Source organism: Buceros rhinoceros, unplaced genomic scaffold, assembly GCF_000710305.1.
Source record: "Buceros rhinoceros silvestris isolate BGI_N320 unplaced genomic scaffold, ASM71030v1 scaffold19735, whole genome shotgun sequence".
Classification (NCBI taxonomy): Eukaryota; Metazoa; Chordata; class Aves; order Bucerotiformes; family Bucerotidae; genus Buceros; species Buceros rhinoceros.
In genome coordinates this window covers 10548-36041 of record NW_010411404.1, presented here as the reverse complement: position 1 = coordinate 36041, position 25494 = coordinate 10548, and the positions used below count along the sequence as shown (strand labels likewise).

Here is a 25494-nt window from a genome sequence, read left to right as displayed (position 1 = left end):
AATAAACTTAGCAATCCCTAAGCTTTAGGGATTCTCCCAGAATCAGACAACTTAATGTATATTTTAAAGAGTAGATTTTGAAGTTTATCAGCATTGTTTTTGCATTCAAGTGTTCTGTACATCCTTTTACATAGTCCGTATCTGTATCTTCAAGTAAAAAGAAATCTTTGTACCTAATTGAAAATAGTTCATAATGCTCTTTTTCAAGTCACAATTTACTTAACATTAAAAAGGCTCCCTAGGTCTCTTACTGGTAAACATCCCATCATAATTTGATTTGCTATTACACAAAGCAATCTCATTGAAGCATTAATTGACGCATTAACTGCTAGAAATTATGCATGTGGTTATACTGTGTTAGAATCTGCTGCTGAGCAACCCCTGTCTGAACACAAGAAAACATCAATAAAAATTGCCAGAAACAGACCTAAAGCTCTGCCACAGGTGTTCTCATGCTACAGGCACCTCAACAGTGACACCTTACCCTGCTCAGATAGGCAGGCCGGCAAACTAGCCCTTAATACTAGACACGGTGAAACAGCAATTAGTAAGGAACAGACAGAAACAGTACAGTGACCCCTATCACATTACCTTAACCTGTAAAAGACACAGTTAAGGCACCTTGATAATGTACTACAAATGGACATGTAAAACACCACCACACATTGGATTTATCTTTTAGCATACAATACCCTAATGGTTCGTGTCCTGGCAAAGCTTTCTCCTGGATCTCCATTTTAACAAAGGAGACAAACGGTAATTTTAAAATGGACAAGCTATCTTTCTTTACACTTCTATTTTCTACTTATTCTCTCTCAGAAACCTACATACAGGATACAGATTCAAACAGCTGTTATTTCCACACCACTTCTATATACACATGCTATAAATAACTAGGAAGTTACTCAAAGAGGTTTGTTTTCTCCCACATCACCACATGTTCTGCAGCACATGCCCTGGAAGCAGGATGTATAATGAGGACTAAGTCCTTTGAAGGCTTGGCGAAATCACCCCTTTTTTGCAGTACCCACCGTGACATGTCAAGTCTGGTATAGCCTGGGGACATTTAGATATGTAGGTCTCAAAAGAAACAACATTAATTTCGTCTGGGTAAGTGTATGAGTGTCTGTACTAATGACATTACTCTTCTGCCTCCACAAAGCTGTGAGCATTACATAGAAAATAAGGCTTCTTCTCGAAAGGACAGAGGTAGGAGTTGGACTTAGAGGATTTGGGAGGGAGTGAAAGCAGAAGGAGCAAAGGTAGGTGGAAAAGAGTTTGAAAGAAAAGCAAAAGAATCTGAATAGCAAAAGCATTTCTGGAACTCAGGAACTCCTGCTTCAGTCTGAATAACAAAGTTGAGATATACCTGGCTGTAAAGAGGGCACATTGAAGGCTTTAAGATGTAGTAAACATTAAAAGCACTGTCCTTGAAAATGGTTTTTTCTGTAAGACTAAACCCATTAAGGTGATAGTTGATTTAATTAGCTTTATCTCACTGCTCTAAGTTAAAGTTAAATTAAATTTACCTCAAGTCGTAACTGTCTAATTTTCCCATCATGTACAGAGTATTTTGCTGTGGTTTGTAATTTTTAGTAATAAAAACATGTATGGCTTATTGAGATACACTGTACATTATGAAAATTTTAGGATCAATTCTGAAGCTTTCACAAAAACATTTTAATTGTCTAATCGTTGGTTACTTATGTGACCACAAAGATTTAGGAAGAGCAGAATATTATTCTGTTTTAGTTGAGAATTAAAAATCCACTGACAACGATTTTTCAGGTTTTTGCAAAGTAGAAACCTAATATAATACATTTAAGTAGCGAATAACAATTTTGCAAAATGCACCGTAAACATCTTTATGGTAGCACATATAATCTTAAATTTTATTAATGTGAAACAGATCAAAGGGCTGGAGCATCTCTGAGGACAGGCTGAGAGAGGTGGGGTTGTTCAGCCTGGAGAAGGCTCTGGGGAGACCTTATAGCAGCCTTCCAGTACCTAAAGGGGGCTACAGGAAAGCTGGAGAGGGACTCTATCAGGGAGTGCAGCGATAGGAGAGGGGTAACTAACTGAAGGAGGGCAGATTTAGGTCAGATGTAAGGGTGAAGTTCTTTTCTGTGAAGGTGTTGAGGCCCTGGACCACATTGCCCAGAGTTGTGGATGACCTCTCCCTGGAAGTTGGTCAGGTTGGATGGGACTCTGAGCAACCTGGTCTAGTGGAAGGTGTCCCTACCCATGGGTTGGAACTAGGTGATCTTTAGGGTCCCTTCCAATCCAGACCATTCTATGACCCTATGAAGTCTGAAAAGGTGATGAGGGATGACCATATTTGCCATAGATTCTTGGTGCAAGACCTAATCAGGTACTAACTAAAGAGATTATACTGAGTTCTAAAGTGATAGGAGCATCCCTCCAGAATTATACACTTCACGCACAGTATGTCAACAGCTCAACTTACATATTCACCATACGTCTCCTGCGCTGGAGGTGGTGGAAGGGGCCGGTAGCCTGCAGGTGGAGGTACTCCTCTTGCTCTGGGTGCTAGAAGTCCACGGCTACGACTGACTGGTCCTCTGCTAGGAGGCACTCCTCTGGGTGCTGGTGCCCCTCTTGGTACTCCTGCTGGTGGTGGAGGCACTCCTCCACGGCCCCTGTGAATATATGGATCACATACTATTAAATACTACACCCTGGGCCTCCCTTTCAGCAGCTCCCTCCCCCACATTGTGACACTTTTGCTTTGCTACAGCCAGAAAGAGTCTAAAAGAGGTTTATAGTTTGTCATTTTTCTGTATGCTTTAACCCAATCACACACATTATGCAAAAAAGTGATGAAAGGTACAAACTATACATGTGATTTAATGATGAACTTCTCACTAGCCTGAGTCATTCCTGCATACACAGAGACACCCAAACCAACCTACTGGAATCAGTCAACCTCTCTAGAACATTACTTATAGTAGGTGAAATCAGTTACAGAACAACAGGTTAATCTGTTAATCAACAGGCTATATCATACTCAAACCCTGCACAGAGGAATCCGTTGAAGCTTCCACAGCTGATCCTGTGTAAGCTTCAACACGACCCAAAGATCACTCTGCATGTCACAATTTGAGTGGGTCAGAAAAATCACATTTTCGTCTCGTTCTAGAGAGCTTTCCAGCTATTGCAGGAAACATTCAGACACGTAGCAAATGTGCAGGGTGGTCATAGGATATAACCTGATGTTCTATACATATTTAAGAACAAGAATTAACAGTATATTTGTTTTTAAAGTTCTGAATGAAAAGCATTAATTTGCATTCCACTACTTTGGACACTTAACATACAGATGAAAAATCTGAGACCTAAACCGAAACCGTTTTCAAAAATATCTGATCTGTTTAGAGGTGGCATTCCCCCCGTCTCCCTATAGTAAAGGGAGGGACAACTGTGAGAAGTTTGTATCATTTATTCTCTTTTAAAGAGGATGTCTAAAACATTGCTAACAGACATCTCCTTTTTAAAGGAGATCATCTCACCCCACCTACTCTAAGTGACTGCTCTGTAGGCATCTAGACTTGTTCCAAGGAAGTCACACCCTTACTGAATACTGTAGCAGATATGCAGAAGAAAAACAGGCACGAGCTCTACATTGCCTTTTACCTACCAAACCATATTCTAATTAATCGCAAGAGTAGTAATTGAGTAAAAATACTGTCCTGGTTTCAGTTGGAATTCCCAAATTAAACATTTTAAAGCAAGATCCAGATTGGGCCTTAAGATTTTCTATCCCATTTCAAATAAATCATGTAATTTCACATGGGTAACCTCATCAGAAAAAAGAATCATTTTAGCACAAATAACTAGTAGTCAAAAACCAGCATCAATAAAAGAATGCAAAACAATAAATACTTGATACAATCAGGATAGTTTTTATTAGTTCTAATTACCGATCAACACAGTCACAACGCATTTTAAACAAGCCTAGAGAGTAAGCGATTTAAAACTGTGCTTATTACTTGGTTTTGGCTAATCTGTAGAATGCCTCCTCAGGACAGGGTACCAGCTGCTTATTTGACTTCATTGTAGTGGGGGCAGGGGTGAGCAGTGAAGTTCCCAGACACAGCCTGCTGAAGTAATATAAAGAAATAGCAAATGTGATACTTTCCAAGTGAAGCCAAAGAAAGGGAAATGAACCTATTGGCATAGACAATAGTCAATACCAAGTTAAAAAGGTCAGCAAAAAGACTCAAGAATCACTAGCCATAATCCTCATGGCATCCTTCAGACAGGGTGCAAGTAAAAGCAGCAGGAAATGGGACATGCTAAAAAACATGGAAAAACCATTTGAGGGAGGGAAAAAAGTACAGCTTTTAGAGTCAGCACAGATTTATTCTTGAAGACTAATTAGAACACCAGATCCTTGTGATAAGGTCCTTCCTGCATTTCAAAACCAGTTACCAGGATTGGAGTGGTGATGGGTGGGAAATCATCTCTCCCATTAGGAGACCATTTACATGCTTTTTAAAAAAGAGTTCCTGCAGGAAAAATAAACCATCTGAGATGTATCGTTCTGTATTACACCACTCAGATGGTTACTGCATTGGGCTGGAGGACACTAGAAAGGTGCAGGCATAGGAAACCCAGTAACAGGAAAGTTCAGTTACCACCATGCCGACTTGAGTCATATCAGGCTATGATGCTAAGTGCAAATTTTGAGAAAATAAACTGGCATTTCATTACATGGTTATTAGGGAATTAAAGACATTTGCTTGACATGAGCAATCAACAGAACCTGACTGAAAATACTGAGGAACCACTTTGAATAGGAACCTTCTTGAAAAGAACAGATCAGTTTTTGCTTAATTTGAAAAAGGGCAGCTCTACCAGCTACCTTTCAAAATATTTAAAGGAGTAGAATGTATATACGGAACATGGGAAGACATTTAGAGAAATCCCGTGGGAAGTTGGAGCAAATACACAATCGTCAAAACAAAAAACCTGAGAAGGAGCAGAAGGAGCTTAGTAAGACCACAACAGCAGGGTGAGGAGAGGTATCCCTTGAAAAGCTGAACCCATCACTAGTGACAGAGGACAACTGCTATTAAAAGAAATGTACAATACTCAGAAGAGCAAGTCAGAATTTAAAGCACTTTTTAAAAGCCTAAAAGTCTTTCGAACATCCCAGAACTGGGAAACCTGCCAGAGTCTGAGGTCAAATCCTTAGTGCAGATCAGTAACATGTTCATATGTAATATGTTCATTATGGGCTTTGGTCCATGATCAAGAAAGACTGGACAAGGTTCTTCCCATGCTAGAGTGTCTTTCCTAATGAGGAATGCATCGGGTGGTGCTGCTGCCAACTGACTCACACGACAAATCACAGAACAAAAGGAAAATTCAAAGTAATTGCACTGTATGTAAGCTACAACAGGAACTCAGGTGTCTATCTCTGTAGAAGATCTAGCAGACATCTGTAGCTGAGAGTTACGTACCTTCATGATCAGAGACAGACATCTGTAGCTGAACCCCAATCTGAATGTTAAGGAACAGAAAATAGCAAAAGAAATTCCAAAGCAGCAAACTATAGGAGGGAACACTCAGGACATAAATTTACGTGTGTGTGTATCTATTCTAACAGCAATCACAGTAATAGGTTCTGAGCTATCACCCATAGAACATTTAACTACGGTTGGCCCAGTAGTCAAGACAGGAAAACACAAATCGAGTCTTAGAAAACAGAAAATAGAAACCATTGTTACCCTGCTGTGTGTATTTACAGTCCTGTTTCCTAGTTTGGGAAGAACATAAAAACTGGAAGTGCATCAAACTATGTCAAAGATGACCAGCAGTGTAGAACAGCTCACATAAGGAGCACCTAAGTAGAGCGAGGCACACACTTCATCCTACCAATGACAACTGATGCTTGTATGATAGAACCCAACAGAAACATCAAGCGAATGCAGAAGGTACACAGGGTTATTCAGTCATTCTCAATCTAAGAATCAGGGGACATCAGCTGGGAGAGATGGAATATTAAAACCAGATTGCCTTGATGTTTGAGCCACTATGACCATCCCTGGGAAATGCAACCACTGACAACATAGTTGAGGTTGGAAGGGACCTCCGAAGGTCATTTGGTCCAAACCCTCTGCTCAAGTAGAACCATCTACAGCCAGTTGCCCAGGCCAATGTCCAGATGGCTTTTGAACATCTCCAGGAGGAAGACTCCACAATCTCCCTGGGCAACGTGTACCAGTGTATGAGAATGAGTGGAGCATGTAATTTCTACAAAGCTATCACATGTATTAGAGAATGGGAGAACAAGCCTTTCACAGAATCATTTCTGTTGGAAGAGACCTTTAAGATCGAGTCCAACCGTTCCCCCTGCACTGCTGGGGTCCCTAAACCATGTCCCTCAGCACCACACCCACACGGCTGTGAAACCCCTCCAGGGATGGGGACTCCACCACCTCCCTGGGCAGCCTGTGCCAATCCTGTACAACCCTCTCTGTGAAGAAGTTTTTCCTGATACCCAACTTAAATCTCTTCTGGCACAACTTGAGGCCACATCTGTTCACTGAAGTGTTAGAATATGCCAGTCTGGTTTGGAAACATGGTATATAATTACAGAAGACTAATTTTAGACATTAAAATCCCAGGAAGTGTACCTTATTGTGTATAGTCAACATTAAGAACTGCATTTTGTAATTGATTAACCTCTTGCTGCTTGAATAAAATGTTTGTGTGGAAAAACATTCTGAAGAAAATCTAACAGCATTTGGAGCAGCTTTTAAGCCACAATCCACTTGCCTTTTGTTCTGAACAAAAAGTTACTCAGAGAGAAACCAGTTGATTCCAGATATATGACAGCAGAACAATCGAAAGCTGTGAACACAGTGCAGCAGTGATTCACATCACCTCATTACTTTTGACATGTAGGACAGCAAATTCTAACCTGCTTCTGTAGCAGTTTTATTTTTCCCCAGACAGACTGACAGCCATCCAGCTGTCAGGATCCCAGCCATGCGCACACTGAAATATGAGTAAAGTAAAGAAGTGGGAAAAGTAAAAAACCCACCATTTCTTTAGACTATTCCTACATGTTGGCTTTGAGAAATGACTTTTTCCTCCCCTCGACTTAGTGAAACCAAAATCCCTGCTTTCAAAATACAATTCCTCTCAATCTGGGGAGTGAACCCAACCAGCTCTCCCTTATTGCTGCCTTTCGATACCTAAGGGGGGATGGTTTGAGAGACGGAGACGGTTTACCAGGGCCTACGGTCACAGAACAAGGGGCAACAGTTTTAGACTGAGAGAGGGTAGATTTAGATTGAGCATAAGGAAGAAATTCTTTACTGTGAGGGTGACAATGAGATACTGGAAGAGGTTACCCAGAGGTGTTGTGGATGCTCCATCACCGGAAATCTTCAACATCAGCTTGCATGGGGCTTTGAGTAACCTGGTCTAGGAGAGTATGTCCCTTCCCAGGGCAGGGGGGTTGGAACTAGGTGATCTTTAAAGATCCCTTTCAGCCCAAACCACTATGATTCTTACAGTGATTTCTAGCAGTAAGTGACATGCATTGGTTCCCCCTACCCCACCCCAAGGTAGGCAAGGAATATTCATGTATATTCCTAGACTTACTATTACAATCCTCTAGAATTTAACTTTTCCAATATATCCTAGTTTGAGTTGGAATTGAGTGATCATAGATTCTTATTTTTACTTTTCTAAAAAGAAATGTGATGTTTAGAGAGGAAAGGCTACTTAATTTGCAAATTGTCCTTAGTGTACATTAACATGTATGTTAACATGTTTATTTGTATTCTTCAGTTAATCAAAGGTTCAATTTACATTTCAGTAGTATTATAATTTATATTGCACTGATTCAGGATGGGAATTCAAATGCATTAAAAAACTGATTCCAAAAGAGTTACATCTTCTAGCCACTCACTATAACAGCATCACATTACACATCCTGGATCCTCTAAGCTTGCTAGCACACTAAATTAAAAAGTAACTGGTATAATCCTTCATTTTATGTAGTCACCTCCAAAACAACCATATAACAATGTCAGTTTACAGTGAAAACAAAGGAATGAAAACCAGTCTTCCACCAAGGAAAGATTCTCATGTCCCTTCTCCTGCTGCACACAAGATGCAGGTACCACCTAAAGAGGTTAAATGCTCAGCATGAACATCACAGAACATAGAAGTAGTGTGATTACATCTGAGGGTCATCTTTAACAGTACAAGGACAAAAAAAATGGGGGCCAGAGGGCAGAAGGAAGCAGCTATCTGTCCAAGATGAATGATGAGAAAAGCACATTCCTAAAGCTAAAGCTGAAAATACACACAACCCTTCCCAACCACTCATCCTCAAAATCTTACTTAGCTCTGGAGTTACAGCAAATACGGTCAAGAAAATCTGGGACAAGCCAGAAAAAAGTTACCGAACGACAACCATTGGGAAAATACTTACCATATCCAGGAACACCTGTGCACAAGCTAGAATTTTGTATGCAAGCACAAATGCATGCTTTTCTACAAAGTAAAATTTTGGCAGGGAGCTAAACATACACGTAACAAGTCTTCTTAAAAGAAGGCACTTGATAAGATGCATTATCTCCAGTTTCAACACGTCTGATAAGGAGTAAAAAAAGGCATAAATTAGTACTTTGGTTCTTTTCAGTGGAACTATTCAGGAATAAAGTTTAAAAAAATTGGAACTTTAAACACACTAAGATCTTGCATCCTCAACAGGATGTTTCAAGTATCAAGGATGATATCTTAAAAATATTCTAGAGATTATAAGGAGGGGTTAAGGATTGAGGTGAAAGACTGTTTTACAAGTCTTATCAAGCTTTGCTTCAACCTCTCCCGGGTCTCAGGGACACTTGCTATTAGAACCGTTGGATTTAACACCAAGACAAAACCTTTAACGAAGCCTTCCTTCAATGCAAATATTACTCACTGAAGTCAATTTGTGCTAAGTTACAGCTGAGTTTAAGATCTTTAACTCCATGGCTGTAGTAGCTCAGTAGCAATGGCATTAAAATTCATTTGAGGAATCTTACACTAGAGTGCTTCAGTTTGAGCGGAAAGAGTCTTCGTGTTTAAGACAAGCCTTAAAGTCAAACCAAACTTTCAGGTTTTAGAACATACAAAAGGGGAGATGACAAATACAACTTTTAGCTGTCATCTCCAAATCAAATGCCAATAACATTTACCTGAAGACACTTCAGTAGCTGTAGGCCAATAGGATGAACTTACAAAGGATTTTGTGAGCTACCAAACACTTATGTCTCAGCACGTCTTACATAAAACGCAGGTTTGAAAGAAATTATCTACCAGAATCCAGAGGCTGTAACTAATGATGTTAGAAATACAGTACTATGAAAAGTTAACGATGCATACATGTGCTCGATACTAGTAGTGGAAAAAATCAGATCAAAACAAACACTAGCTTAAGGACATATGAAAAATGTAGGAAACATGAAATAGAACTGTGAGTGTCTCTGTACTGAACAGAGTGTGAGTGTCTGTAGCAGAGCTGTTACAAGCATCTATGGGAAAGTTAAAAACATGTTCAAAAACTGAAGCAAAATTAGCAAAAAATCCATCTCCAAAATCAAATGAGATCTGATCCTCAAGCACTTCGTATGGCTGATTACAGTGCTAGGAGGGAACCTTGGTATATAATTACCACTACTCTGAAAAACAACAAAATCAAGAAAAGCAGAATAGGCATATTGGGTAATATTACTTAATATAAAAACAAAAATATGTTTATTTAGAGAAAATATTATATTCTTAGAGGGTACAACCAACAGAAAGGGAAAATTCTCTAAATCAAGATTCATTCTGCATTGTGTTTGCAATCATCACTACAGGACACATCTAACTAAATGGATCAGAACAAGTGAAGGAATTTCAGTGCTTTTTCTTCTAGCATGTTTAATCTGAGTTAAGACCTCAGAATATTTATGAAGTTATTTTAAAAGCTGAAATGTAAGTTTGAAGCTTGCATTAATAACCACCATAACCCCAAAGAAGAATGGGTCACTGCAAGAAACCATTTCACTCAGCTGCTGCAGCCCCAATCCCTGTACTGTAACAGAAACAGCTACGCACTTTATTTTAGGCTGTTTTCACACTTTGGGACTCAAAGGAGTGGAAACTGTCATTTCAATACTGCAAGGAAGATAGGGGATGCTAGAATAAAAATAAAACGTCTGTATAAACGAAAAATAAAGCAAAAGCAGTAGACATGTCTATTCCCCAATCAAAACCCATTTTTTTATGAAATAAGCACAATGCAGATGAGACTAAATCCAAATTCTACCTCTGAAACATTTCCATGGCATTATTTTATCAGGACTACAAAAACTTTGTGAAAAGGAATATGTATATTCCATGTTAGAGAGGTTGATTTTAAATTCACGTCAATCAAGGCAGATTTACCAGCTTTTCAAAGCCCTGAGCTCTACAGTGCCGATACACAGACCCTACAGGCACCTAAGAATGAGTGAAAGTTAGAAGCCAACCAGCACAGAAGTCTTACTGAGCTGCTCATGACAAGATTGGACACCTCTGATCTACTTCACCTCCTAACTTGGGTACCATTCAACTTTCATAGGATGCATTTTGGCACCATTGTTAATTTGGTCGAAGAGTTAGACCACCTTCAAGAAATCAAGATTTGTTTTCCCCTCATCTTTTGCTCTTATTTTGGGGGTCCTTCACATATTTGACTATTGTTCTGTGGTTTGGGGTTTGTGTGTGTCTTAAAATACACACATTGAAATTAAATTCCACTGCAGCCGAGATACTTACCTGGACAGAGCAGGAACTGGTACTCCTCTCGCTCGAATAGACGGTTTTCCACGAACTACTGGAACTTCTGCATTTTCTGAACCACCATTTAAGTATGTCAGTTCTTGAAGCTGTGCCTGTCTGATTTCATCATTATAGTCCTAAGACAGGGACAGAGTGAGGAAAAACACAAGCTGTTCAACCACCACAGCAAGTCAGCATTAACAAACGCTGCTCCTGAAAGTTGCACATCCCATTGAAAACATTTAATATGCAGAATATTATAGACATTTATTCAGTCAAGAGCTTCCAACAGAATTCTACAGATGAATTGCAATTTTTGCCCAGGCATGTTTTTCTTTCCCACTGCATGTTACCTCCACGCAGCTTTACCAATTAAAATGTCAGTGTTAAAATGCTGTAGAGGAAAACAACAACAAAAAATCAAGGTCCTATTTCTGACCCGGGATCTGACTCGTAGTTTTAGCTGGAGAATCACAGTGTGTTAACAGCAGGAAAAATTGCATCAACTGGTGTTGCAAAGTCATACGGAATAAATACACTGTAGAGCATAGCCCCTGAAGCTAAGGAATAGATTGGATACCTACACTTATAATCAGGAGTTAAAGGGAGAATAAATAATTAATGCAGAATAAATAGGTACTATTATGTAATAGTAAGAGCTCCAAAAATTTCAATTCTTCAACATGCAAAGAAACAATTTGAAGACACATGGCTTGTTTCTTACTCCGCACAAATTCTCTCGAGGTCTATTAGAAAGCTGAAGTTATTTACATGGATCTATCATGGTACTTCTCAAACACACAAGAGTCTTTTCAGGGACCTTGAGCCAACCTCCAAAACTAGCACATCACACAGGAATAAAACAGATGCAGAAATGAGCTCTTGAGCTCTACATATTTTTCTGCCATTTTCCCCCCACTTAAAATGAGCCAGAGAACCCATCTGTAAAGGTGAATCAGAAAACAAATACTGTACTCTGTGCTTATGTGTACACAAAGCATCAAAATATTAATAGGGCCTCTATTAAGAATGAAGTGATACTTCTGGTGTAACAGCTCGTATCTTCTGCAAATCCTCCCATTTTGGAGGCAGGTTTGCCCAAATACCATCTATTTCCACATTTGAATTACAAAAAGGATCTGTATCTCTTACTGGAAATCTCATTTTATTACATTTATGCACTAGGCAGGTACCAACAGACTGCCAGGCAGCTTTGCATCAGACAACTCACTGAAACATAACTTTGAGGAGATGAAAACATCTCTGAACTTGAAAGATCTCAATTATCCTCAAAACACACTGCTTCCCCTAGCTTCCACAAAGGGTTCCTTTCCATGCCATTGCTGAGGATAGTTACTCTGTTAAAAAAGCAGCACTACAAAGGCATTTTGTCCAAACTGTCTTAAACAGGCTCTGAAATTTAATTCACAACTACCCATCCGAGAACATCCGCTATTTAGCGGCAGAAACCAACCAGGAAACAAGAAGATCAAAGTCTGGAAGACTAAATCAACTGTTTCAAGCTGCGTAAATTAAAGCTTTTGAGAAACAGATTCCATTACAAAACAACTAACAAATACACAGCCAAACCATCACAGGGAGTGGAACAGAAACAAGCAACTGAACACTACTCTGGCCAACTACTGCACAAAAACTTTGTCGCTGGAACAGAATCAGCTACAAATGCAGAATGTGGAACAAGAGAGCTCCCACCTCAAAACAAAGGGCTAATTAATTGTTAAAACTGTACCCAAACACAATACTTAGGTCTCAAAGTTGACATAGCTTATATCACAGATGCCCTTTATAACATCTCCACGAAATATCCTCCTCAGAACTGGGCTCCTAGAAAAGTATCTTTGGTCATAATTTGTTATTAACTTCATTTAACTTAAGAAACATGCTTATTACCACTATACACGTTGGGTCCTTTTTCTTCCTAAAGCTTTCTCATTTTCCTACAGCATAGTACTAGATGTACCAGCAGCCTTAGTCAAAGACAATGCCTCCATTGCACAAAGGCACAGAACAGAAAATATGGTCCTTCTCACACATGCCAGAGGTGGCAAGAGGATGCAGAGTGAAGGGGCAGCACAAGGAAATAACAGTGCAAGTAGCCACGATAAGCAATAGTGTTAATCCATTACAGTCTGAAACGGATTCCTCAATTGGAAGTAACAGATCGTCAATTTAGGAATACCTGCTGCTGGATAACAGCACACTTCAAGTCGAATTAAGGAGAATCTCCTCCTCACCTATCACAGGAGACAGACATGGAAACCCCTTGGACTGCACTCCTCTGTTCAGGCAGAGGCAACACTTTATGCTGCTGCTTCATTTCCAATGAACATATGTACACTCTTGTTACAAATACTGCCCATCTGGACCTGGACTACAGTCCTCTCTGGATTTTGTTCTTCTGTGGGTATCACTACGCCATCGAGGTACATGCAAGAGATTTTTCTTCTTACGTAGAATTACTTACATGAACCAACTAAGCAACATTTTTTTAGATTTTATCTGTGATTTTCACCCAGTTCTGATCAACACATTAGCTGCAGCTCTCCTTGGGATCATCTGCAACTTAAGTTATTCCAATTTATCATTCAAAATATAAAAACATTTTCTATTTTATGTTAGGACAGATCCCTGCAAAACCCTACAGTTTTGCAAAAGCAGGTCTTTGTCCTGGCAGTGAACAATAAAGTTACCTGCCACCTTTATACACACACACCTTACAGTTATTCACCAGCTCCTAAAAGTGTGTGTTTCCAAAGCCCACCAGCTCTTCCAAATGCCATTAAAAGCTATTTCATCACCACAGCTTAAACTACATACAGGAGGCAAACGTATGCAAAATAGATCAAGAAGAGTCCTATTGGCCAAAATATTGGCAGTCATCATGGTATAATACATGGGGGAGTGAGAGTGGAAGTACTTGTCTCTGGCTTAATTGACACTAGTCATTCTGGGTATAATTAGAGTGAAGTACAATACCTACCAATCTAAGACTGCTGACCAGAGGGTCTGGCCAGAACAAAGGGATTGGCTAATTCGAAGGAGGACAAAACAATATACAGAGCCAGAAGCCACAATTCTACCTGCAGAGGAGAGGTCAAGACACCATGGTAAGCGCAGCCAAAAAACCCTTGACTTCAATTTGTTTTGATTTCAGTTAAAAATAATCTCAAGAGAAGTACACCACTGCAGCTGCCTGAGGCTGAACTCCAGTGGAAAGGTGTTTGTGGCTCCAGAAAGATCCGAGAAGAGAGACTAAGGCAGTTTTGTTTTAGTAGGCTGCTACAAGGTATTTTGTACCCTGTGTTCTAGCACCAGTTGTGATTGTATATTCAGTCCTGGCCTGGAAGCTGGGCAATGACCAGATTTGTAAGTTCGGTTCAGATCTGGAGTTGCTGGAAGGTGTACTTCACTTACGCTGTATGATTATAATCTTGTGTTTTCCATATGTACTGATACAGCAGGATTTTTCTTTAAATAAAACTGATAATTTGCTAAGAATGCCAGAACAGACCTTCCAGAAAATAAAGTCAAGCTGCATTTGGCAGCAGAACCAAGTAGTAGTTCTAGAGAGGACAGAGCTGCTCCTTATTGCTTCCTGGAGTTGCAGCTGCAAGGGCAGGGGGGAGAGATTAAGGCATTTAGAACCATTCTGATAAAATTCCATTTGAAGAGCCAAAGGGAAATTAAGACTGTGTTGGCTTGATCCCATAGTTCAGAAAAGATTATGTTCAGCATCAGTTCAGCTCAGTATAATAGACACAATGATCAAAAATTGAGATGGAAAAGTGTACAACCAATGAATTGAATTGCTCATTACCAGTCTGCAAATTTACTGGCTTAACAGCAGTAGAGCAGTGTCTAGGTTTTGATAAGCTTACTTCATTTGTTATGACATCAGGTGAATTGAGATCAATGAAAAAAGATCTGATGAAGGGAGCAGGGGATTAGCTATATCCCTACTCCCAGTGCATGCACAAAGCACTTAGCAAATTAAGCATATTTCCATTAAATTGAGCATATTTCCATCTAAAAAGAAAGCAGCTGTTTGCTCACTGGAATAGCCAAGGACTTAATTCTCCCCTATCTCTTCACACAATCAAATCGTGACTCACGTAAATAGAGTAACCTTTGACATAACAGCCTAGTAATCCTAGTAAAACCTAGTAAACCTAGTAATATTCTGTTGAGCATCCCCTAATCTGTTGGGATGTTTGAACAATATAGTATGTTTACTCACCTCACACATCAAGACAAACCCCATTTGGAACCTGCAGACAAAGTTATAGTGTGGTGTTTGCCTCTTTACAGCATGAGAACATGATGCTCAGGACATTTCTGTGGTTTCTGTCTGAAGGTGCATCTACATTACTGTGTTATTTCCCATCAGGACATACTCCTAAATGAACCTCCAGGTGATCACTACTTACCACGCTTTGGTTTATGTCATCAGTAGTATTGGGGCATATGGTTAACTTTCACTCAGACAGAAACATGCCAGAAGAAACAAGGAGCACACAATCAACTCCAGTCACTTGGGGACTTTAGTTTCATGGATCAAGACTAGGTTTAGTGCAAACCCCAATCCCCCAGAACACATGCAGTTGCATGGCTTAGGGACCAACTGCTACACCCTGGAGTACAGCTGGCTTAGTGCCCCCCAGCAAGGTTTAGTGGCCACTCAGGCATCCCCCACTGGTCCTGAATACAGCTCTCCAACTACGCCCTCAAAAATTTGTGCTGTTGTCACTCAGATACACACCCTGAAGTTTCCTTAGATACATTTCATATGTTTCCAAGATCTGACGCAAATCCAGTCTAACACTTAGATAACAATACAAATAAACAGAAGTCAATGCACTTTGAGGAGGTTTTGCTTTTGTAATGGGTTAGGATGCCATCAGTGGAGGGTGAGACCTTTGTCCTGACCTTTCTCCTCCCCCCAAAGCGTGGAGAAAGATTTCGTGACTTTTGGGCAGAGAAGGCACAGCCCTCTCTCTCGCTGATTGGGAGTTGAAATATCTCAGACACACATGAGCGAATAAGTGCATAAAAAGGGGAGTCTGAGACACTTGCCCAGGCAAGCTGCAGCACTTTTGATTTTCTGCTCCAGTACTAAGAGACTTTTCAGAGAGAAAAATATCCACGGTTACCTCCATACCCATGGAGTAAGAAGATTCCTTCCATGAAGCAGGTAGACCTCACCACTCTGCCAATCACCAGGGGGCTGGCTTTGAGCTGAGTTTAACCAGAGAAGGGATAAAAACCAGCTGTAAACCCCAGATCCTGTGCCGAGGGGACAGATACCGTGCCGGGTGGAAAAGGAAACTGATTCCAGATGCTCGGCACAGAGCCTCCACAGACATAGGGAACCTACAGGCATTCCCCAGAGATTCCAGCCCATATCCTGCTCCACCTATGGGCAAGCCAGAAGGCTACTGCCCCGGTAAACTCAGCTCTTCTCCCAGCTACCCCAGACCTGACCAACATTGTACAGTAAGTTAAGAGAAAAAATTCTCAAGACTACCAGAATTCTTAAGAAAAAATTAATACTAACAGGAATGAGGAACTTCTTGATTTCTTCCAGTGCATGTCCCATTCTGGCATATGCTTCTGCCGGTGGAGCAAATACTTCAATTAAAACATGCAGGTCATCATTTAGGTGGAAGTACTTTGCCTCTCCACTTTTTCTCAACTCTTCCTCCTAGGAGATAAGAAAAGTCCTGAGTTTTCCACCTTCTTATTTTAAAGATGTTATAATGTAAGTGTTACAGTTGCTTCAGAGGCATTTGTACATAATGTTTACTCACATTCAGATGTCAACAACTAAAAGGTAGAAAATTACACACTTTTCCGATACCCTTCAAACCAATCATGTCACTTTAATATCAGAATAGTATCAGGTTGCTTATCAACAGTAAGTGACTGGTGTCACAAAACAGGACCCATCAGCTTCTGCTCACATACAGAAACTAGCACAAGGAAACATGTTCCCAAGAACTTTCCCATAGTACAGTTTCACATCAGTGAACTTGAAGCCTCTTCTCAAAAGCAAAGTCTTTAGAAACATGTTTGATCTAATATTCTGCAAGAGCAAGATTCTTTAACCAATATTATTTCCATCTTAGTATTATTGCAATGCCCAGATAGTTCTTGTCTGTTCTCACTGAGATTTCTACCCTATGAGCACATCCTTCACACAACTGTGCTACTTGGACATGAAACTACCAGCACAGGAGACAAGGGAGGAGGATATTAAAGAAAAAAGTTCACTAGCTGTCTCACAAGAGTTTCTCATTTACTCTGCTTCACCCAACCCGTTCAATGTGACTGAACTTGTTATTTCAGTGTAGAGCAGCACAGTTCAGTTCTCAAATACTTGCATTCACAGGAAAAAAGTCTACAGACCTAGAGGACATCACTTGTTAGTCTCAGTCTCACCATTTGTATCCAACAGGTTCATTCCAAGAGAGTAAACCACCATTAAAAATAATTGTATTAGATTTCTTGGCAGTTCTATCTAAAAACCAAAGCCCTATGAATTCTCCCCTGCTGCTTATTGTAGTTAGCAAGCACCAAGTACTTCATCCTTCGGATTTAGAAAAATTAGTTTCAATGATAGTTGAAATTTTGACACGCACCCGCCTTAACTATGGGTTCAGATTTTTAAGTGTCAATCCACTCCTACTTCAAGTAACAGTCCTATCACACTTGCATTTGACTATGGAGATGTTTAAAAGAAAACCCAGAATCTAGTCAGAGCATCCACAGAAAGAATTAAGAGGCCAGTCAGCAGAATTAGACTTTTTTAAACCATTATCTTGTCAATACAAATAACAGGTCTTAAATAGAACATTACAGTTCTTTAAACAGTTTTAATAAGGACTGTTTCTCACTTAAATAAGCAAAGTTATTCAAGACAAACTGTCATCTAGCACTGGAAGCTAAATGATTTCATCAGTGGAGCTCCCCATATACTTTGTTTTTGATACATGCTATCAAACATTTCCTGTCCCTTTTTAGAGGGAAAAATACCACTGTGCAGAGAATAACAACCACAGAAATGGATTTTCCTAGTTCTCCAATCAGCTTGCCTGGTAACAGCAGTAAGCAATAGAAAAGTCACAATTCCACATGCAATGTCTGGTGAAAAAGGATTTCCATCAGCCATTTTAGCAAAGCGCAGAAAAAGATTTCAGTGCAGATCGTTCTAAAATAATTCCCATAAGCAAGTGCTTAAACTAACTTTATCCATTTCTCTCGCTTCACTTGCAAAGTTCACTTTGATTAAAATAATTTATTTCTTCCCAATTCTGTAACATGACTCAGCAACACGCTAGTGCCCACAGCCCTTACTGGCACATGGATGAGAATGAGTTCACTCACTGGCCTGTATCTTGGGTACACATCTGGGGTACACATGTCAGGCCTTTTATCCTTCACGATGACCAACAAGCCACAGCTTGTCCCCTTCCAGTATCCCTCACTGACAGAATTTTTAGCTCCCACAAAATCCTCTGCCTTCCTTTACTGGACAGCACACACATTGCTGGGCTTGCCCTGTGCGAGTGGATGCTGCTTGGCTGGGCAAAACAGCACATTTTCTACTGCACTTGATATTTGAGAGCTGCTGAAAGTGACCCAGATGGGCAACAAGGAAGCTAAAGGACAGCAAGGTCACCACTTTTATTTTTAAAATCTGTCCTTCACATCATCTCGTGCAAAATTCACCCCAAACAGCTCATGGTTTGGACAATCTGATTCATGTTTTCAGTACAGACACATCCCTGCACTCTGGGAGCCTTGGAGAACGCTTACCTTGTGCTCTTGTATTTCATCCCTTTGTGTTCCAGAACAAAGCAGAGTACAGCTGATGATGCAAAGCAGCACAAGGCATCTGGCAATACGCCTACTGAGGACAGCCAATACACTTTTACCGAATTCTATTGTACCTATAGAGACTTGCTTTTCTTCCTACTTGTCAAGCCATCAAGAACCAGACAGCTGCCCTAGAAGCTTTCAATCAGAAGCTGGGTAGCAGATTTCATCAAAATATGCTCATGGTACTGTCCATTTTCCTCTTTACTTCTTCACTTTTGATTTAGGTTCTAAATTTCTTTAGGTACTACTTGATATCTGTTTTAAATGTTACCTTAAACTTGGCTTCTGTCAGACTTTAAACCATTCAGAACACTCAAGTTGTTGAGAGGCCTGTACCAGTCTCAAACTATCGGTAACACACGAATAACCAGTTGGGAAAGAAGGCTTTAAAGTTATTTCTTCAGATTTACAATATAAAAGCAATCTTGTCACGTAGTAAAGAAATTCCAAAATGCCTCTGTTTACTTCTTCACCCTCCTTTGGACACATGAAAGTCTGAGTAGCTCAGCAGAGGGTAACTCAGCACTGACTAGTGACCAGTCGATGAGGTGACAGCACAGCCTGAAAACACATACTAACTGCAGAGCAGAATTACTTAGATGCTGTATATCACAAGCCAACACGTGAAATGGTCCTCCAGACCTTGACTAGAGATGGAAATAGAAGCCTAGATTGATTCTAGAGCTCAATTTAAGGAGTAAGGAACAAAGATACATAAAAAAAACTTTCCTGAATGCACTCAAACTCAAATGTCTCAAAGAAATCAAATCACACATTTTAAAAAGGAAATTGCCCAAAATGCATTTTAAGTCAGACTGGTTTATCTGTATCTATTATCCCGGTTTGCCTAAATCTTTCACTAGAAAGTTTGCAAGAGAAAGGTGATCTTCACTACATTTCAACCTTGCACATTAGTTAGCTTTCTTCCACAGGCCTTTGAAGTTCTCTTAAAGTTAAAAAAAAGTATTTATAAATTTAGCTTAGAGAAGTCTGTGAAGCTTACTGCCCCTTTTCCTAAGAGATAATTCATTTAAAACTGCTAATGAGCAGGTACCAACATGAAGGTTTAGAAATATCTGACAAGCTGACCCAGTGCCTCACACAATGGGTTTGTGCCGGGATCTGTTCACCACCACTGAACAGCCATGCAGAATATGCTGTCTCACTTCTACCAACAGCAAAGATGCTGCGATAAACTTGCTAGAAACAACAGATCAAATCCTCAGCTGCTTTGCAGTGCAAAATTGCCTTCGGTGCCAGAGTACTAGTTTGTATCAGCTGAAGTTCTCTTGACCTGTGACAATTCCAAAGATTTTGCTACCTGTAACAGGTACTTCGAAAGAGAAAATAGGGGTTTTACAATATTTAGATTAAAATCACAGTCCAGGCCATTGAGCGCTATCTTAAATCACTTATGTACTTCTGAAAAGAGCGTTAGCTCCAATTCCACATACACAAGAATACAGCACTGTCCAGGAGATTCCACTTTATCTGAGCCTTAGATAAACCAAAAATCCAGGAGAACTGGAAAAAATCCTACATTATAACAATCATACTTAATCAATTCTTCCTGCCCTACAAGATGCAAAATAACAGGTTAAACTTGTGGATGTTGTTTGGTCTGACAGCCCAGTAGAAAAGGAGAAGCAACTACACTATGGGGTAGACAAGTGATGTTTGGAGCCCCAGGTGCAAGAGAAAGGCAGATCTCCCATGTCTGTCTCTAGGCTGGCTCATCACCTCAGTTCACCTCTTACCCTCTTTAACCAGTGCTTTGAGCACTGCCAAGGCAGCAATGAAGCTGCTTGGTTTGCTATCTGCAAGTCATCCAGGTGCCAGAAGTAATGTACACTATTGACCTCTTATTCTCCTGTAGGAGGAACTCAGGTTTCTCTCCGTATTTGAAATATGTCAAACAGGGCAAGACTAGGGTCTAGCAATAGGACAAGGGATAACAGATTAAACTAAAAAAGGTCAGAGAAGGTAGATTCAGACTAGATTGGGAAAGTTTTTTTACAATTAGGTTGGTGGAACACTGGCACAGGTTGCCCAGAGAGGTGGTAGATGCCCCATGTTTGGAAACATTCCAGGTTAGGTTGGACTTTGGGGCTCTGAGCAACCTGCTCTAGTTGCAGATGTCCCTGCTCATTGCTGGGGGGTTGGACTAGGTGACCTTTAAAGGTCCCTTCCAACCCAAACAGTTCTATGATTTTAGGAGGGATGTATTTCATTATTTGCCACTAAACCACACTGTCTCAACTAGATTTTCCAAGTAATGAAAAAACTGGTCATGGGCAAGAACTTGCCAGCCTTTGAACATCAACTTGTTGACATGAAGTAATTAAATCCCGGGTTTTTTTCAGCCAAGACTACTTCTTTCTCATACAAGAAAAAAGGTATAATTAAGGATCTCTTATTTGCTAGCTCTCAGTGCAGTAGTTCCAAAATGCTAACCAAGAATTTATGAAGATCAATGCAAAAAGTATATCACTTGTTAATGAAAGATGTGGTTGGAACAACCAGTACATTGATAATCTATGTTGAACTAGAAAAATGTCTGAAAGGTTCTTGTTTGGTTAAGTTCTCCACATGGAGAGTCTTCAGCTTGCTGAGCCATGACCCCAAGGAACTAGGGGTGAGTGCAATGTGGTTCAGGTTATCATAGCTGGTAGGATCCCTTTGTAGCACCAGGACTTCCTTGCACATATCCTGTAGGTTCCACTGAGACTGGAAATGTTAGTCTGCTTTAGTTCTGTGTGACACTTTCTGAAGGACTGTTCCAAATAGGTATATACAAGCTATTCCAACTGACTCCTCTTTATTGTCCCTTCTGAAAACACAACCAGACACAATCACAGGAACCTTTCTCTTTCTGAACTCAGATTAATTGCATTTGTCATACAAAAAATAGCTCAAGCTCACCACTTATTAGGCACTTAATTTCAGAGAAAAGTTACTTAAGCTTTTTTGAGTAGCATCTCAATCAAGAAAACCTCAAAGGTTAGAACAATTACTTCATTACCAAATGAAACAAGAAATTCAAATGATTCAGTTACAAACTTTAAGACTCTTCCCCAGGACTCCAGAAGTCAAGTTAGGATCTGAACTTTTCAGCATGAGCTTCTGCTTTTAATAAAACAAACTTCTTTAGACTGCAAAGCCATTAGAAAGACCTCAGGGACCTTCCCACTCCATGACACATCCATTTTTATATAGAAACATTAATGCTGCAAACAGAAGAACGTCAGTTTGACACATTCCACAAAACTGAGAAAGGTCACTGAGTGTCATTTGAAACAGAATTTGGAGGCCTCATCATCCTGGCTTAGAGGAAATTTACATATATTCTCTTTCCAGGTTGAACTTTCTATCTCCTTAGTTACCAGCAATGTAGTTTTTCGTAACACTGAAACACCTAAATCTTAATGCTGCATTATCTGTATTATGCATTACATAGGAGCTGCCATTCAAAAAAACCCCACTCATCTCCAACCCTTTGTTTCCACAAACACTTTCTCCATAGTAAGTTACATTTAAGTTGTATTTAATAAAAATATTTTCAAGAAAGAATGAAGAGTTACCTCCTGAGTTGCACAGAACAAAGTAATTTATGGGTTCTGATCAAGTTCTTCATAAATACTCTGTAAATCATGTAACATTTATTTCACTGATGGAGAACTATGCCAGAGATCTATCTGTTCAGGAAACTCTGTAGCCAGCCTTCTCAGTCACCCTTCCATACACTTGTCGTTATCAGTCTTTAGAGCAGGCAGTATTTTCACTCAGCAGATTACGTAACCACAGAAAGGTTTCACTGGAGGCTTTTAAAACATGGTATGCTACAGGCAAGAAGTGTGTCCAGTGTTTTAATTTGTATCATTATGAATGTATCGATTACAAAATGCAGCTTTCCAGGCAGAAGACATCTCCTCAATGATGTACCTGCTACAAATTTAGCCAAAGATTTAGTTCAGTGAAGAGTGGAAGTGGTTAGTACAGGCTCCTAGCAACCTAATGACTTCTGGTTGTATTTTATCTCCTTTCAGCAGCTGTTTCTCCGTCTAGAAGTGTTATTAAATTTAAATGTTAAGTGTTGTTTTATGTGAAAATGTTTGTTTGGATCAAGGAACCTAACCTGAGGTCAGGTTCCTTCAAAAGTGTGAACACCACCACATTCACATGGGCATTACTCACTATAAGCTGTACAAGATCAGCCTACAACACGTCCTGGTAATGCCCCAACTACATTCCCAAGGTCCATAGCTTGGTCAGCCTATGTTCATCTCATGGCAGCCTCAAAATACACCGTGAGAACAGACTCCTTAGAGAAAACAGACTCCCTCTGAATCTAGCCAGTAAGAGGATGTCCCACGCTTTTTATCCGCTCTGATTTTCATCACAGGATTTGTTCATCTCCCCTAGAATTTTAAATACATTACAGAATTCAGGAATCTAACATACACAGGTCTTACCTTTGTCTTGTCTCTCATAGAACCTTTTCCCAAAATAGACATTTTTGTCAGTGTTTCTTCCTGTAAACGCTTTAGGGAATTGCCACGTGGACCCAGAAGTTTTCCCACAAAGTTGAACTGTAAGAAAACACATCAAGCTCATTGAATTTTTAAACCAAACTGAACAGGCAAAATGGAACATTTTGTTGAAGCAACTGTTCTAGGTGCAAACAAGTAGCAGAACATTAAGCAGAACTGTGCAGGACAGTTAGCAGCATGTCAGTGGCTTCACCAGGTGTCAGAAACACAGAAGTATCTGACCTCAGAAATCAAATAAAGAGACCTTTGTGTTTATCGCATTTGACACTGAGACCAGGTATTCTCAAACTGCAATTCAGTTTTTCAGCAGTTGTTACCAGGTACATCACCATAAAAACCAACCTGGCAGCGCTCCCACAGATACAATGCCAACCTAAGCTCTGCAGAAGCACCTTAACTGCCTTATCCTCCCTTGATGTATGAGGTAACCCATACAATACACCCTACACAAACAGAAACAGGCAAGGAATTAAATCCAGAGAACACAAGCATATAAACGCAGCTCAATCAGAATCAATGCTTAATCAAGGCAGAATCTCAACTGCCACTCAACCCCCTGAAGTTCACCAAAGCCAGCTGGGGTTCATAGACCATTAAGGTAACTAGGGAGAAGTGGTGAGCCACAAAAATAAAGGAAGACAAGAAAAATTCAACCCTTTCCTTCAACAGGAAACAACAAAACATACAGCTGGGTCCTCTCAGTCCAGAAGGTATCAAAAAATCCATCACAAAGGAAAACTAGCTATAGTTACAGAGAAGACTTGAGGATCCACTTGTATGCTGAAAACTATTTTAGTTGAGGGAAAAAAATCGAAGAGAGGTAATAAACATAAGCTACACTTGAAAGTTGCCATGGAATGCTGTAAACACTTCCTGCAAATAGTTTATTCCTGTATTGGATTTACATGCCAAGGATTTGGTAGCAGGAGGCTGCAGGAGTGACCATTCTGCAGAGATGCCAGAAGCTGCCCCCACATTGGACAGAGCCACCTCCAAGACAAACCCACCAGTGCCCAAAGCTTAGACCATCAGCAACAGAGCACCTATGTGATAACACATTTAAGGAAGGGTAAAACCACTGCAAAGCTGAGACAAGTGAGAAAATGTGGAAGAAACTGCCCTGAAGACACCAAGGTCAGTAAAGGAAGAGGTGGTGGTGCTCAGGCACCAGAGCAGAGATTCTCTTACAGCCCATGGAGAAGCAGGCTGTCCACCTGCAGCCCACAGAGGATCTCACACCAGAACAGATAGCTGTGCCCTGAAGGACACTGCAGCCCATGGAGAGCCCGTACTGGAGTAGGGCTGTGGTGGCAGCTGTGGCCTGTGGAGAGAAGCCCATGCAACAAATACTCTGGCAGGACCTGTGACCCCATGGGGGACCCATTCTGGAGCAGTCTGTTCCACAGGGAGGGTCCTTCAGGAAAGGAACTGGCACTGGAGCAATTTGTGAACAGTTGTATCCTGCTCCATCCCAAGGTTTCTCCCGCAGGGGAGGAGCATGAGGGAGGAGTAGCAGAGAAACTGTTATGAGCAGACCGCAACTCCCTTCCCCATCTCCCTGTGCCACTTGCAAGGGGTCGGTAGAATCATGACTTAAGCCGAGCCTGGAAAGGGAAGGGTGTAGGAAGGGTTTTTAGTTTCTCATTATCCTTCTGTTACAATTAATTGGCAATAAATTAATCTTCCCCAAGTCAAGTCTGTTTGCCCACGACTACTTGGTGAGGATTGCCCTGTTCTTATCTCAAGCCACAAGCTTTCCATCTTACTTTCTGCCCTTATCCTGTGAGAGGAGGAGGTGGAGTGACAGAGCAGCTTGGCAGCCAGTAAAGGTCAACCCACTACAAGCCCTCTCAAAATACTGCAGTAAAGATTATTTATCAACAAGTTACTGCTCAGGAATATTTACCATCCCAAATGAAACTTTGTAAAACCAGGATATTCACACTGTTGGAAACTAAAGTGACATAATCACGTTAGCAAAAATAGTTTTAGGCATAAAATACTGATGCTGAAGAGCAAACACATTTAAACTACTTGTTCGTGGCCTAAATTCATGAAACAGTTTATAAGTTTTTCTTCTACTGTGTCAGTGAAGGGCCAAGATGGGCTTCTTCGATCTCCCTATTCCTTTGGAGAAATTTGCAAACACTTGACAATGGGCCAGTAGCAGCTCAAAATACTTCACTGCCACTTTGAAAGTTCTGAGGGAAAG

The 25494-nt window shown here is 40.4% G+C and overlaps 1 protein-coding gene across 1 annotated transcript in view; it reads right to left on the bottom strand.

The window, feature by feature from the left end:
- The window catches only part of KHDRBS3 (KH domain containing, RNA binding, signal transduction associated 3), a 58556-nt gene that overhangs the window by 24406 nt on the left and 8656 nt on the right, over positions 1 to 25494 (bottom strand). Inside the window, exons 2-5 of the mRNA XM_010136020.1 lie at positions 23205 to 23321; positions 16409 to 16555; positions 10831 to 10970; positions 2468 to 2660 (exon numbers count right to left, since the gene is read on the bottom strand). Of these exons, the coding sequence (XP_010134322.1) occupies positions 2468 to 2660; positions 10831 to 10970; positions 16409 to 16555; positions 23205 to 23321 (597 nt within the window). The remainder of the gene's footprint in view (positions 1 to 2467; positions 2661 to 10830; positions 10971 to 16408; positions 16556 to 23204; positions 23322 to 25494) is intronic.